This window comes from Mesoplodon mirus, assembly GCF_964341445.2.
Source record: "Mesoplodon mirus genome assembly, chromosome: 10".
NCBI classification, from domain to species: Eukaryota; Metazoa; Chordata; class Mammalia; order Artiodactyla; family Ziphiidae; genus Mesoplodon; species Mesoplodon mirus.
In genome coordinates this window covers 18764053-18778547 of record NC_138986.1, presented here as the reverse complement: position 1 = coordinate 18778547, position 14495 = coordinate 18764053, and the positions used below count along the sequence as shown (strand labels likewise).

General features: G+C 34.8%; 1 protein-coding gene across 1 annotated transcript in view; it reads left to right on the top strand.

Moving 5' to 3' along the window:
- ADGB (androglobin) overlaps window positions 1–14495 on the top strand; it is a gene marked incomplete at its 5' end in the record, with an annotated part of 148818 nt that overhangs the window by 46361 nt on the left and 87962 nt on the right. The window contains 4 exons of the mRNA XM_082633767.1: window positions 216–463; window positions 4543–4677; window positions 8460–8554; window positions 13808–13982. Coding sequence (XP_082489893.1) covers window positions 216–463; window positions 4543–4677; window positions 8460–8554; window positions 13808–13982 — 653 coding nt within the window. The remainder of the gene's footprint in view (window positions 1–215; window positions 464–4542; window positions 4678–8459; window positions 8555–13807; window positions 13983–14495) is intronic.

Below are 14495 nucleotides of genomic sequence, written 5' to 3'. Positions count from 1 at the left end.
GTTTGGTCTCCTTGCATCAGCAAAGCCCACCACAGAGTAGGCACTCAATCAAAGCTTGTTGAATAAGTAAGCACATAATGGTGTTTTTAACTAACATGTGAAGTAACTATTGTAATTGGTTTTTAGAAATAGCAAGTTGATTTTTTTTCTGTCAGTAATTTCTTGATGTGGAATAAAAAGCTTAATTTGGAAATTAATGTTGTTTTTTACCTAAGCCCAGGATATATGGACAAAGTTTGGGAGCTCTTGAGAGAAATATTGCCCGAGTTTAAGCTGTCAGATGAGTCCAGCTCTGAAAGCAAAATAACAGACATAGATGCCAGATTAAAAGAACAAGGAAAAGGCATGAAGGATGGGAAAGAAGTGAAAGATGGCAAAGAAATGAAAGATGGCAAGGGATTCAAACCTGAAGGTTCAGCAACAACACTAAAATTACCTGAGAAAAGTGACAGAATTTTAAAGGGTAAGACATCCTATATCATGATGTTATTCAATATGGGTATTATATATGAACACTTTATACTTTAGTCATTGCTTAATTTAATGATTATTTATTGTCATTATATTTATTAAGTGTTGTGAAAACAGTCATGTAATTAAGGTCCTTTCTTTCCAAGATATTAGAACTTGCAATGGTGTTTACCATATGTTAATTATTCTACTATATTTTGCTCTCCTTAAAAATCAAAGGCAATTATATATTTTGATGATACTAAATTAATATATTATTAATATAGAAAAACATTAAGTTTTCAATTTCCCTTAAACACATCTTTCTTATATGTTATATGTAGAGTGGAATCGACCAGAATACCAAAGGAGAAAAGTCCTGTTTTCCTTTTCAGGAAGTGTGAAATGGACACAGATTAGATTATGATTTGCAGGTTATTGTAAGGTGAAAGTTAAAATCTGGAAAAAAAATTTTCGAGTTCTTTTACAAACTGTAGGAGAATTTCTTCTTAAGTGGGAAATAGATTTAATCATTATTTATTTTATTTTTATAAAATATTTCATATAGCCATACATATGAACAATAATACTTGTATAGTAGAGTTAAATATACTAGAAAATACTCAGCTTTTTTGTGTACTGTGATAGCATCTGTAATGATCTTTCAAATGTTTATGTTTTATAAGATACTGATATTTTGTCCTTATCTAGATCTTATCAACCAGCATTTCCAACCATATACTGCCCAGAAATAATTACTGTAAATGTTCCTCAAAAATATACAAAAAAATTGTGTGTGTGATATCTGGCTATCATCAGTGCCATTTAAAATGATCTAATGTGCATTACTTTATAAAAGAAAGCAAAAAAAAAAAAAGCCAGATTAAATTTGTTTTACCCAGTGTATCCTAAATTAATTTGAACCTGGAATCCCTTTCTCATGTATCACAAGTTAACTTCTGTCTATCCATCCCTCCATTTAACAAGCCATTCAATATACTACTTACTGAGAATATCAGTAAGTGTTCCAGGAATTAGTGATAACTTGGTGAACAAAATCAGGTGTGGAAGTCACTCCTAGAGCTAAGGTCTAGTGAATGGGACTAACATTAATTTTTAAAATCATAAATACATACTAATACATGAGTCTTGAAGGGAAATACAGGAAACTTTAGGAGTTCATATGAAAGACCTAGTCTGGGGCATCAAGGAAGAATTCCCTAAGGAATTTTGAGCTGTGTTTGCAAAGATGATAGGGATATCTGGAGGAAGATTAAGGACTGAGAAGGGAAGAGCATTCTAGGTAGAGGAGACAGCAGATATAATTATTATGAAGAAGTAGCAGGAATGACAATGATTTGGAAGACCTGGTAGAAGATATGTTTAGCTGGAGGAGAGGATGCGTGGAATAAAGTGGCTTAAGAAGAGCCTGGAGAAATAGATAGGAGAGCAATCATGTCAAATCCTCCAGGTCATATTGTGATGATTGACCTTTACCAAGGAGCAGTTGATGGCTAATGAAGAGTTTAGGGTTGAGTCATGATCTATTTCACATTTTCAAAAGGATATTCTGGTTCTCTGAGAAGAAAATAACTTGGTGTGCACGTAGGGGTGGAGAGTCAGTGACATGAGTGGACATAGAAAAAACAATTTGGAGACGTTTGCATCAGCTCAGAAAAAACAATTTGGAGACCTTTGCATCAGCTCAGGTCAGAGACAATAGTAGCTTGGCGTAGGGTAATAGGACAGTCATAGTGGAGAGGCAGATAAAGTAAATGATTGAGAGATATTTAAAATGTAAAAAATGGCAGAATGTGGCAAAGATGATGTGTAGAATTCTGACTTCCACAACTGGATAGATGGTAGTAACTTTTATTGAGAGGGGTAATGCCAAAAGAGGAACGGCTTTATGAGGAGAGATCACAGAATGACTCAGAACATATTGAATTTGAAGTGCCTTTAAGAAATCAAGTGTACTTTCATGTCAGGAGTTCCAGGCTGGTGATATATTTTGGGAATCATTGACAAATGTGTGCCAAATTAAACAATGAATGATATTCCCAAGGAGATGGTGTAAAGTGAGAAGACTAAGAAGCTTAAGACTCAGCCTTAAAGAATCTAAATATCTGAGAACTGGGTACCAAATAATGAGCTGGCAAAAGAGGTTAAAGGATGACCAGAGAAACAGGAAGAAGACCAGCAGAGCACGTTGCTACTGAAGTCAAAGGAAAAGAGTGTTTTAAGAATCAGGGAGATTGTGTCAAGTAGTGTTGAGAGTTGAAATATGAGGAGAATTCAAGTTTCTCTGCTGGATTTTGTGATATGGAGGTCGCAGGGCATTGGTAAGTGATGGGCGTGGAAGACACATTGGAGAGGTTAAGAAATAAGTGGGAAGTAAAATAATGTATAAACACTCCTGTTAGAAGTTTGTCTGTGAAGAACAGGGGAGCAACAACGTGGAAGCTGACAGGGAATGTAGGGGACCCGTGAAAGATATTTAAATTTTTACCTGATGAAGAAGTATTTTTAAGTGATTGGGAAGATGCAGATGAGATGACAGCCATAGTGTAAGTTTCCAGAGAGCCCAGGTGAAGGGATTGGACCAAACCAGGGAGCAAAGTCTCCTCCATCCTAACGGGTGGGCACAGGGCATGGGAGAGGACAGATGCACATGTCAGTGGATGAATGGGTTTGATAGGGAGAAGCTGAGGGTTTCTGACAAAAGGATTCTATTCTCTTCGAGCTGAGAGTGAAGTGGAGGTGGAGATGAAGGTTCTCGTTGTTATTTAAAATAGATGTGGCAGAAGCTTGCAGAACTAGAGGAAGGCCATGTCCAGTAGGACTCAGCTGCTACTTTTATTCAGAGGGGTTGGCCAGATGGGTGAAATGAGGTGACAGCGGAGCAACAGATTTACTCATGGCATTGGCAAAAACACATTTTGGTAAACATTTTTGCATACTTTCCAAATTTCTATGTGAAAAGTGTGTTTTTCTACTTATAATTTTTATTATATACTATATTATTGTAAATTATGAATTCTGAATAGGCATTTAAAGGCTTTTAAAATCCCATTTTAAAATCATACATGAAGTCATATATTATTACCTATAATTAGTTTTGTCAAATATTTATAGAAAAGCCACAAAATAAAATTCTGATAATCTGTTTTTTGTACTTGTTTCCCAATAAAATGTCTCATCCTACACTTAAAGTTATAGTTATCTTTGCCTTTGTATCTAACATAGATGATAAATCTACTATAAAAGCTATGAGATAGATTTACTTTAGAAGCTAAGGAACAGTACAAGTTGTTAATGTTATAGTTTTTATTTATGCAAATTAAAAAAAAAAAAACCTAATCAATGGTGATTACAAGTTTAGCAAATGATGAAAGAATGAATGGCAGAAATTTGAAATTTCTGTTTTAGAATTGGAAGGGGTTTATTAGGAAATAAAAAAGCTTAGGGGATTTTTTTTTTAAGTTGAAGGAGAACATGTTTCATAGAAATGTAAATGTGAATGGAAATTCAAAAGGTGGACAGTTCTGGGTACTGGGTTTTACTACACACAACATGTGGACAATCAGATGTTGGTTTGTGGACGTTGGTTGGTGGCCAGTTTCCACCAGAAGATATTCTGGAGGCAGAAAGCTGTGTTTCTTGAAATGCAAGCCCCAAGTAAAGAAGATCTAAGAGGGCTCCACATTTAGGACTCAACTTTAAGTACTTTCTTTTCTGGGTTTTTTTTTTTTTTTTAAATGAGAAAATCAGCCTGACACCATGATTTTATATGAATAAATTATATTCAACTGATCATCTACATTTAACATAAAATTATGTGTAGTCAATAATAAATAATGCTGCATGTCTTTCACAATACATGTCAATTTTCAAAGTTTTCTTTTGCTTTATTTTGATGTTACTAATTTGAGAAGAGTAGTACTTGGGGAAATTTATGGCTATTGTTTTACACTTAAATAAGTTAAATACTACTATTTAACTTTCTTTTCAACACAATGACTTAATAAGCAACATACATTGAGGTTTTGTAGTTAAAAGGTTTATTACATTTTTTTAATATGTTGGAGAAAGCCGATGCAAAAGACCTTGGAAAGAAGAGGAGTAAAGATGGAGAGAAGGAAAAAGAAAAGGAAAAATTCAAATGGTCTCTTCATGGTTCAAGGCCCTCATCAGACGTACAATATTCTCTACAGTCTCTGTCAGATTGTAAGTTCTCAGTCTCCTAGAATAATAATTATTGTACTTATTTCCTAAAATGCTGGAAAACAGTGGAGCATAGAAATGTATTTCCTGTTTAGACATGTCTAAATAAGCTTTTCAAGGTTGCCCATAATTGTTAGGCCCTCACATGATTATGCATAACAGAGCAAGATCCTACATATAAGACAATGTTATCCAAGTTCTTATGGTACAACACTCACAGAAGTGTTTACATGAAGGAGGATATATAATACTAATCAAAATATATATGTTAGTACACATATTTTTATTATAAAATATATAAATATATTTATATAAATATATAATTATATATTAATATGTATTAATATATGCCCTCCTTGTGTAAATTTTATATATATGTTGATATATAAAATATATATTTTAAACTTTATAGTCCTAACATTGGGTCATCTATCTTAGTACTTCCAGAGTGTATATCATAATTCTCAGTTCATCCTTCTTTACATGAAAACATGTCCATTTACCTCTAGCACTATGCTTTATCTAGTTTTTTTTTTTTCCTTTTGTCTTCTTTCTTAATACATTACTGTTTTTTCATGAGAGCATTTTCATAGTTCTGGCTTTGTATTTTTACAGAAACATGTCTGGTGGTTTTGTAGAGAAAATACAAACGCTAGTCATTATATTTTTAATTTTATACAAAAACTTGTTTTCTTATAGTGATGCCTTAAGCAATCTTTTTTGATAGTGGATGACATAACAGTCCCAAAGTTACTGATAATTATTCATGTTTGTGAGAATGGCTAAACCTTTCTTTGAGTTTCTTTCTTTGTGAAAATGATGATAACAATGCCTTTTTTTCTACCAAACTCATAGTTAAGTCAACCTCTAGATACAGAATGTGGTTCAAAGTTTGGGCTGTGGAGTAAATTGCCTGGGTTCAGATCTCTGCTGCATGAAAAATATGAGTTAGAGAAGGAAAAAATTTCCCTCTACTCTCTCCAGGTTCTTCTAGCTGGTCTAAGAATTAAATTGACATGAGACAGATTAACAGAAGAAAAAGAATAATATGTATGTATGAGGCCTCATAAGAAAAATGAAAGCCAAGGACAGGTTAGGCAATTGAGGCTTATCTACCACCTGAGAGAAAGAAAAGGGGGTCGGGGGTTTGTGACTTCAAAAAGGAGGAAGGCAATTCACCTGGATATTGAAAAGCAAATGTTTGGTAAACACATGTTTGCTCTACCATGCAGAGGCAGTGGGACACAGAGAGGAATCTTGTCTCTAGGCCTTGCCCTACCACACTTAGCCCATATTCTTTGTAGGTATCTCTGGTGATAGTGCTTTTCCTGGACCAGGCCCTTTATCTGAATTCTTTTAGGCAGTTAAGGGGGAGGTAAAAAGAAAGAATTCCTGAGTACTCTGTTCTTAAAAAAAAAAAGCCTAAAATAATCCTCATGACAAAGAGACACATTTTAAGGTGACAAATTTTGCTCCCCTACATATACAAAGTTTACTTTTTAAATGTAAAAACATATTTTTACAAGTTTGGCATATTTCACATCTTAATCCATTTTAGAGTGATCCAGCATTCACATCTAATTTATATATTGTGGTTCTAAAGATATTATTCTTCAATAAACATATTATCTAGTGCAGTGAAATGTAAGTGTGTGAATTTTTTAAAACATCTTTATTGGAATATACTTGTTATACAATGGTGTGTTATTTTCTGCTTTATAACAAAGTAAATCAGCTACACATATACACGTTCCCATATCTCTTTCCTCTTGCGTCTCCCTACCTCCCACCCTCCCTATCCCACCCCTCTAGGTGGTCACAAACCACCGAGCTGATCTCCCTGTGCTATGCGGCTGCTTCCCACTAGCTATCTATTTTACATTTGGTAGTGTATATATGTCCATGCCACTCTCTCACTTTGTCACAGCTTACCCTTCCCCCTCCCCATATCCTCAAGTCCATTCTCTAGTAGGTCTGTGTCTTTATTCCCGTCTTGCCCCTAGGTTCTTTATGACCTTTTTTCCCCTTAGATTCCATATATATGTGTTAGCATATGGTATTTGTTTTTCTCTTTCTGACTTACTTCACTCTGTATGACAGACTCTAAGTCCATCCACCTCACTACTAATAACTCAATTTCGTTTCTTTTTATGGCTGAGTAATATTCCATTGTATATATGTGCCACATCTTCTTTATCCATTCATCTGTTGATGGACACTTAGGTTGCTTCCATGTCCTGGCTATTGTAAATAGAGCTGCAATGAACATTGTGGTACATAACTCTTTTTGAATTATGGTTTTCTCAGGGTATATGCCCAGTAGTGGGATTGCTGGGTCGTATGTTAGTTTTTTAAGGCACCTCCATACTTTTCTCCATAGTGGCTTTATCAATTTACATTCCCACCAACAGTGCAAGAGGATTCCCTTTTCTCCACATCCTCTCCAGCATTTATTGTTTGTAGATTTTTTGATGATGGCCATTCTGACCAGTGTGAGATGATATCTCATTGTAGTTTTGATTTGCATTTCTCTAATGATTAATGGTGTTGAGCATCTTTTCATGTGTTTGTTGGCAATCTGTATATCTTCTTTGGAGAAATGTCTATTTAGGTCTTCTGCCCATTTTTGGATTGGGTTGTTTGTTTTTTTGATATTGAGCTGCATGAGCTGCTTGTAACTCTTGGAGATTAATCCTTTGTCAGTTGCTTCATTTGCAAATATTTTCTCCCATTCTGAGGGTTGTCTTTTTGTCTTGTTTATGGTTTCCTTTGCTGTGCAAAAGCTTTGAAGTTTCATTAGGTCCCATTTGTTTATTTTTGTTTTTATTTCCATTTCTCTAGGAGGTGGGTCAAAAAGGATCTTGCTGTGATTTATGTCATAGAGTGTTCTGCCTATGTTTTCCTCTAAGAGTTTGATAGTGTCTGGCCTTACATTTAGGTCTTCAATCCGTTTTGAGTTTATTTTTGTGTATGGTGTTAGGGAGTGTTCTAATTTCATACTTTTACATGTCCCTGTCCAGTTTTCCCAGCACCACTTATTGAAGAGGCTGTCTTTTCTCCACTGTATATTCTTGCCTCCTTTGTCAAAGATAAGGTGACCATATGTGCATGGGTTTATCTCTGGGCTTTCTATCCTGTTCCATTGATCTATATTTCTGTTTTTGTTAAGTGTGTGAATTTTAAGGGAATAAATCAAAACCTTTTAATTAAAAATAAAAACAATAGAGGAAAATAAATTCTATTATTTTGGCCAGAATCTTTAAAGAACAAAAGCATCATGAATCAAATGGTGTAATTTCAGGGATATTAAGGAACACATGAATAAATATTGATGTTCAGGAGCAAATCTACAGGCATTAAACATTCCAAACTAAGTTACCTTCTTAGTTTCCCTTCTTCATGGGAGGATTAATTTATTTATGTTTTCTTTCTACTTGAAATGACATAGAAACTCTCAGAATTCCTTAAATTCAAAATAAAGATTCTATGAAAGCTAAGTTACATTGACAGATAGCTAGAGTGAGTTTATGTAATAACTGTTTTACAATGAAATAAAATGATTTCTTAATGAATTATATGGTACTATTGTGAAGGTAAAACTGATGAGACATTCTATAAAATAGATGTACATTTGAGATTTAACATTTATTATATGCATGCAGAGTAATTTACCTATATTTCATCAGCAAAGATAAGTTCATTAAGGAATTTGAACAGTCTACCACAACCTGCCAGTTCCATTTTGTCTAGAATTTCCATGATGCAATATGTGTTTGGTTTTACAGGTTCTTCAGCAATACAGTCCCCTCAGATGGTTGTATATGCTACCTTTACACCTCTCTATTTGTTTGAAAAGAAGATCTTTTTATTAGAGAAGATGGTAAGTACTCAAGGCCAAGAAATTCAGTATAATTTATGGTGTGTGCATGTGTGTGTGTGTGTGTACTTGTAGTAGAAGGTATATCAGAATTTAATCAAAATTTCACTCCTGAATTTCAGTCTTGTTATCTCTATAATTAGGCACTTAGGTACAGGGACCTGGAACATCCAAAATTTTCTTAGATGACTGCAATAGTTTTAACTACAAAAAAAAAAAAAGATGTAGTCTCATATATTTTTATCAGTTCCTTTCATTGTAAACAAAAGGCATCAAATTATATATTTCAGTGAGAAGTGTGTAAGTCACTCCTAAATAATAATAAATCATCTTTCTATAAACAGGTCATACACATTTTCTTAACCTAAGACAACTTAAATAAATGCATATTGAGGGCTAGTAAACCACTGCTATGAGCTCCTTGTATTTTAAAGTAATACACACAAAAATGTTAATTGCTTTTTTCTTATAAATCTAACAAGTTATAGAAAACTTAGAAAATATGGACAAAGGTAATAAAATTAAACTATTCATAGTATAAATACCTAGTCATAGGCACTATTAACATTTTGGCGTATACAGTTTGACATTTTTTCTTGTCTGCATATTTTCTATGTGTACATGGGTATAAACTTTTTTACAACGGGGAATTCTATTTTACTTTCTGTTTAGAAACCAGCTTTTTCACTTGACACTGTATCATTAACATTTTCCCATGATGTGAAATATTTGACATCATATTTAATAGTTACATGGGATGCAATGGTTTGCCATAATTTTTTAAGTCATCTTTGGTTCTGGGACATAAAAAATCATTTTTCTCCTCCCCTTTTAAAGAGTAAAGCCAGATTACTCTTCAGTCTACTTAGAGAACAACCTATTGTATTGATTCCTAACACTTTGGGGAACATTTAGACATCTAACACTTTATTGCTAGAATTCTATATGTTCTGAAATCACTACAGCAAAGTATAAGAAGATGTTGATATAATTATTTGGTTAGTTAGAAATAGCTGAGTATTAAAAATTGAATAGAAATTTGGTTGAAATGTTCACAGTGTTTCAATTGTATGCTTATTGCACTTTACTATGTGCATTACATTTATCTTCTGGATGATTTGTCCAAGGGACATAGTGTTATCATTCCTTCTTCTTCCTTTGCTTCCTTTCCTTCCCCCTTCCTTCCTCCCTTCCTCCCTCCCTCCCTCCCTTCCTTGCTTCCTTCCTTCCTTCCTTCCTCCTTTCCATCCTCCCTCCCTCTTCCTCCCTCCCTCCCTTCCTTCCTTCTTTCCTCCCTTCCTCCCTTCATTCTTTCCTCCCTTCCCTCCTCCCTTCCTTCCTCGCTTCCGCCCTCCCTTCCTCCCTCCCTCCCTTTCTCCCTTCCTCCCCCTCCCTTCCTCCCTTCCTGCTTTCCTCCCTTCTTTCCTCCCTTCCTTCCTTCCTACCTCCCTTCCTTCCTTCCTTCCTTCCTTCCCTTCCTCCCTTCCTTCCCTCCTTCCTCTTCCACCTGCTCCTTCTTTCTTTTTAGATAGAAACCATTCCTTCCTGCGAAACTCAGTAATATACCAAGGGTAATATTGTCAAGACAATAGAACGTAATGTGCCATTATGAATGTAGAGAAAGAGGCAGTGTCTCTGTTTTTAATTCAGAGTTATTTACCTTTAGCCATGGTTAAATCCTAGTATGCTTCTCAGGCTTCCGAGTCTTCTGAGTTAGGATTTGAGCAGGCTATGTCAGCCCTGATTTTTTTTTAATCTCCTTACCCAGCCTTGGCCTAGGTGTTGTCTTAGATATTCCAGTAGTCTAACATCATGGACTACAAAAGAACATGAGCCATGCTTTATGGAGTGTCCTGGCCTCATGTATGGGAAGTACTTAAACACTTTTTAAAACTGAAAAATATAAAGATAGAATTTACATCTTCATTACACAAAGATGGTGCAAAATAATCCACTTGAACTTTTTGCTGTCCTACTGAAAAACCTGTAAACACAAAATTTTTAATTGAAAAGACAAAGAAACTCATGTTTATTCATTAATTCAACAGATGTTTATTAATTGTTTATTAATTGAATTAGCCCACATGTCCTAAACAATGAGCTGGGATCTGAGGACACCATGACGAACATGATTAATAAGGATGCTCCCCACAAAGTTTAGAGTCAATGAGAAAGGCAGGTGAGCAACAACAGTAATAAAGTTAGAAGACTCTCATAATAGAGGGTGCCTGGAACAGTGTAGATGTAGCATTAAAATAAAATAAAGTTTAATGAGTGACCAAATAAATGAATTAATGAAGGAGTGGAAAAATGAGTATTGGACACATAGCAGAAACACATCTTTCTCTCCAGTGGGTGACTAGGAAGTCTTCCCAAAGGGGGAAAAAAATGTTTAAGCAGTGGCTTTAAGATGTTAGCCTGGAAAATAGGAAAAAGTGTGCTTGAAGCAGAGGGAAGCTTATGTGGGAAAGTCTGAAGGTGAAGGAGAACCCACTGGGTTCGAGGCACTACTAGAGCTTGAACAGATTGCAAAGGGAGAAGTCTTAGAGGCAGCTTGAGATGTGGGAGGGAGCCAGGATGTGCAGAGTATTATAAATCCTCCTTTGGGGGGTTGAAATGACTTAAAGGGCCCAGAGTTTCAGAAATGAGCCCAGTGTCTATAACAGTAATGAAATGAACTTCAAGGCTGTAATGAATTGACTACAACGTTACAGTCTCCTGCTGATTCTTTTACATTAGCTATTAGGATGAACACATTCTCCTGGTAAAAATCAGAATGTAAAGATGATATAATATTTTCAAGCTGAATCTACAGAAAACAAGTTCTGTTCTAGTGGAATTTTGTTAAATGGAGTACATTGCAAAAAATTCTAACCCCAAAGACAATGAGACCAGGCTGTAAAAATAAAGTCAATACTTTCCCTTTATTTAAAGAATTGGTAAAGAATGCAAGAATTAAAAAAAAAAAACTTGGGAAGAAGCAAAGTGTTAAGAATTACCCCACATTATCCCCCCATCCTCTTGCTCCTGGGTCTTCTAAATGGTTTTAGTTTTATTTAAATGGGTGAGTTGGGAGTTCTAAAAAAGCCTCTCCTATCTGCTCAAAACCCTGCTTTTAGAATGTCTGAGGTGGGATGGGGTAAGGGAGTGAAAGGAAACTTCTAATTTGTCTTACATAATGAATTATTCAAAAGTATTTCTTGAAGGCCTTTGCAGTATTTCACTAGAATGTTTCACTATTCTAAATTTCTCTCTGTCCCTAATTCTAATCTAAGGAAATTTGTGCCCCTTGAACAAAGTTTCTCAATATCAAACTATAACTATTATTAATAGCATTACTTTATGTCATTCAGAAGTATTGTGTAGTATGTTGGAAATAAAACGAAGTATGAGAAACTGGCTTACATACCTTACATCAAGCTAGTACTTTTGTGGATTATTCAAACAATACAATAGGTGAAAATACCATACTTAATTATTTGACACAATATCTTACATTTTCTACATGCCTTAAATAGTTTTATTTTCTGATGCTCTGCAGCTCAAAAAAGAAAACAAACAGACAACAATTGTGGTTGCAATTGTAAGAAGGAGTTGAGAAATGTAGACCAAATTTTTGAACAGTAAACTATCTGGGAATTATTCAACTTATAAATACTACTTTGGATATTATTTAAATGTAAATTTTACAGTAATGTATTTTTATTACTATACCGAGACATTAACTTATTGAATAACAGCAATATATTCTTCCATAAATTCTTATTGGAAAGGGTTCCTTTCAGGTGTTGGGAAACTTGTAAAATTTGACAGAGTTTAAGTTGTACAAAAAAGGTTTAGCCTTTATAGCATCTATGAAAAAAAATTTTAAGCCACTCTAAGGCATAATTCCAGGGGTTTCTGAATTTTTTCAGTGAATTGTTAACACTCACAGATGGGATAAAGGGGATGTGACATTTTACTCTCCTTTAAATTAGGCCTTTTTTAAAAAAATAAAATAAAACATTGAAGTGCTCTCCTCTTTATTTCACATATTTATAATGCTTTTAAATGGCTCTACTGGACTTAATAATGCACTTCCTTTCTTACAATTATTAATTATTACAATCATAATTAATCTCTGGATTCAGGAAGAACTGTTCTAGCTCAGGGATACCCCCGCCTATTTTGTGCCTCAACTATAGATTGAGCTATACTTTGAACTATAGAAAAACAGCCACAACAGCAAGGCATGTTGTAGCTGAGGCAATAATTTAGAATAGGCTAAAAGGTGGGTTTCTGATCCCAATTTAAATGACTGCTTTATAAATTTACATTTTCAAACATTGCTATTTGCATAGAAATCATTGATGAAAAATCACTAGGAAGAAAAATAGTTACTGGCAAAACTGACTTTAAGGTAGTTAATATTTTATATAATATTATTGTTATATAATAATATTTTATTTTACTTTAAATGTTTCAATATTTAGACCGTGAACATGAGAATTTGACTACAGTGTGCATTACTTTCACTTTCACATACTTTTTGATTACTTACAGCATATTTCAGCCATCAGTCAGTAACTGAATTTCTACTTAAATCTTATTCTGAATTGTTCCAAAGCCAAGTGGCTTCAGGAGATCTGAACCGTCGAATATGGAAAGCATCTGCCTGGGAAATGACTTGATCAGGCAGGACACAGGGCAGCCTCTACCCTCTGTCCTTCTGTAAATGCCTCCATTGTCAGGCGTGATCATGAGGATTTCGTGTGGGCGGAGCCTGAGGACATAAACTGTAGACAAGGCAACCGCTTACCCTCATGGACCTGCCTAAAGGCAGTGGGTTTTTTTGAACACTATGTAGCAATTGCTGGTGCTTAAAAAAACAAACTAACAAAGACTTTACATGTTAAGTACTGCATCAAAGCTTTAACCTATAAAAATAGTAGTTGATTAATTTTGGACCAAAACTGATATACTAAGACTTCTGCAATCTCATAGAATCTTAAACTCTTAGAACTGAAAAGTGGCCTCTGGTTCTAGTCTCTCATTTTGTAAATAAGGAAAGGGGGCCCCAGATAACTTAAAAGATGAAAAGAAATACAAAGAGTAATAGTGCTTATGTTAAGGGATGTAGAAATACGGGTGTTTTTTTTTTCTTATTACCACTATGTCTCTCTAGTGGTGATAGTATTTTTATAATGACGAAAAGTATTATCTTAAGTGCATGAAGCAAATACAAGAATCCTTTTAAATCTGCCTTCCACCTTTTAGGCTGATTCTGCTGAGAAGCTTAGGGAATATGGGCTTTCCCACGTCTGTAGCCATCCTGTGCTGCTGACCAGAACTAGGTCTTGCCCCCTTATAGCACCACCAAAACTACCTCCTACACCTCCGTGGAAACTCCTTCGTCAAAAAAAAGAAACTGTTATAACAGATGAAGCTCAAGGTATGAATCATATTGTCTAAAAATCTTATTAACATTTCTCTCTATGAATTTCTAATAGTTTCATTTGTAATGAGATACATATCAAGGCAAACAACCCAACATTACAGCTAAAACCTTCATTTAATTTTATGTCCGAATTTTTTGTCTTTAAAGGATTAATTCTGCACATCTCAGATGCCAAGCAGTTTGGTTTTCATGTCTAAACTGGAGAGATATATAAAGGCCATTCTTTGGGTGATAGCATTGTGATTATAACTGTGATAGAAAAGTGGTTTGTAATAAATAATATAGAAGGTTAAGTAGCATATACGTTAGACCACTGGTGTGAATTTCTAACATGGGCATCATTCTACAGTGCCCTGTAGGTCATAATCTTTGAATTGACTGGTTTCAGTTTGAAACTCCTATAGGAATAGGACTTTTACCCCGGGCTGGTTCCTGTGTCAGTGTTGTCATGTAGCCACAGTGAATGGCAGTTGTGCTCAGAAATACACAGGTTCACACAGGCTGAGA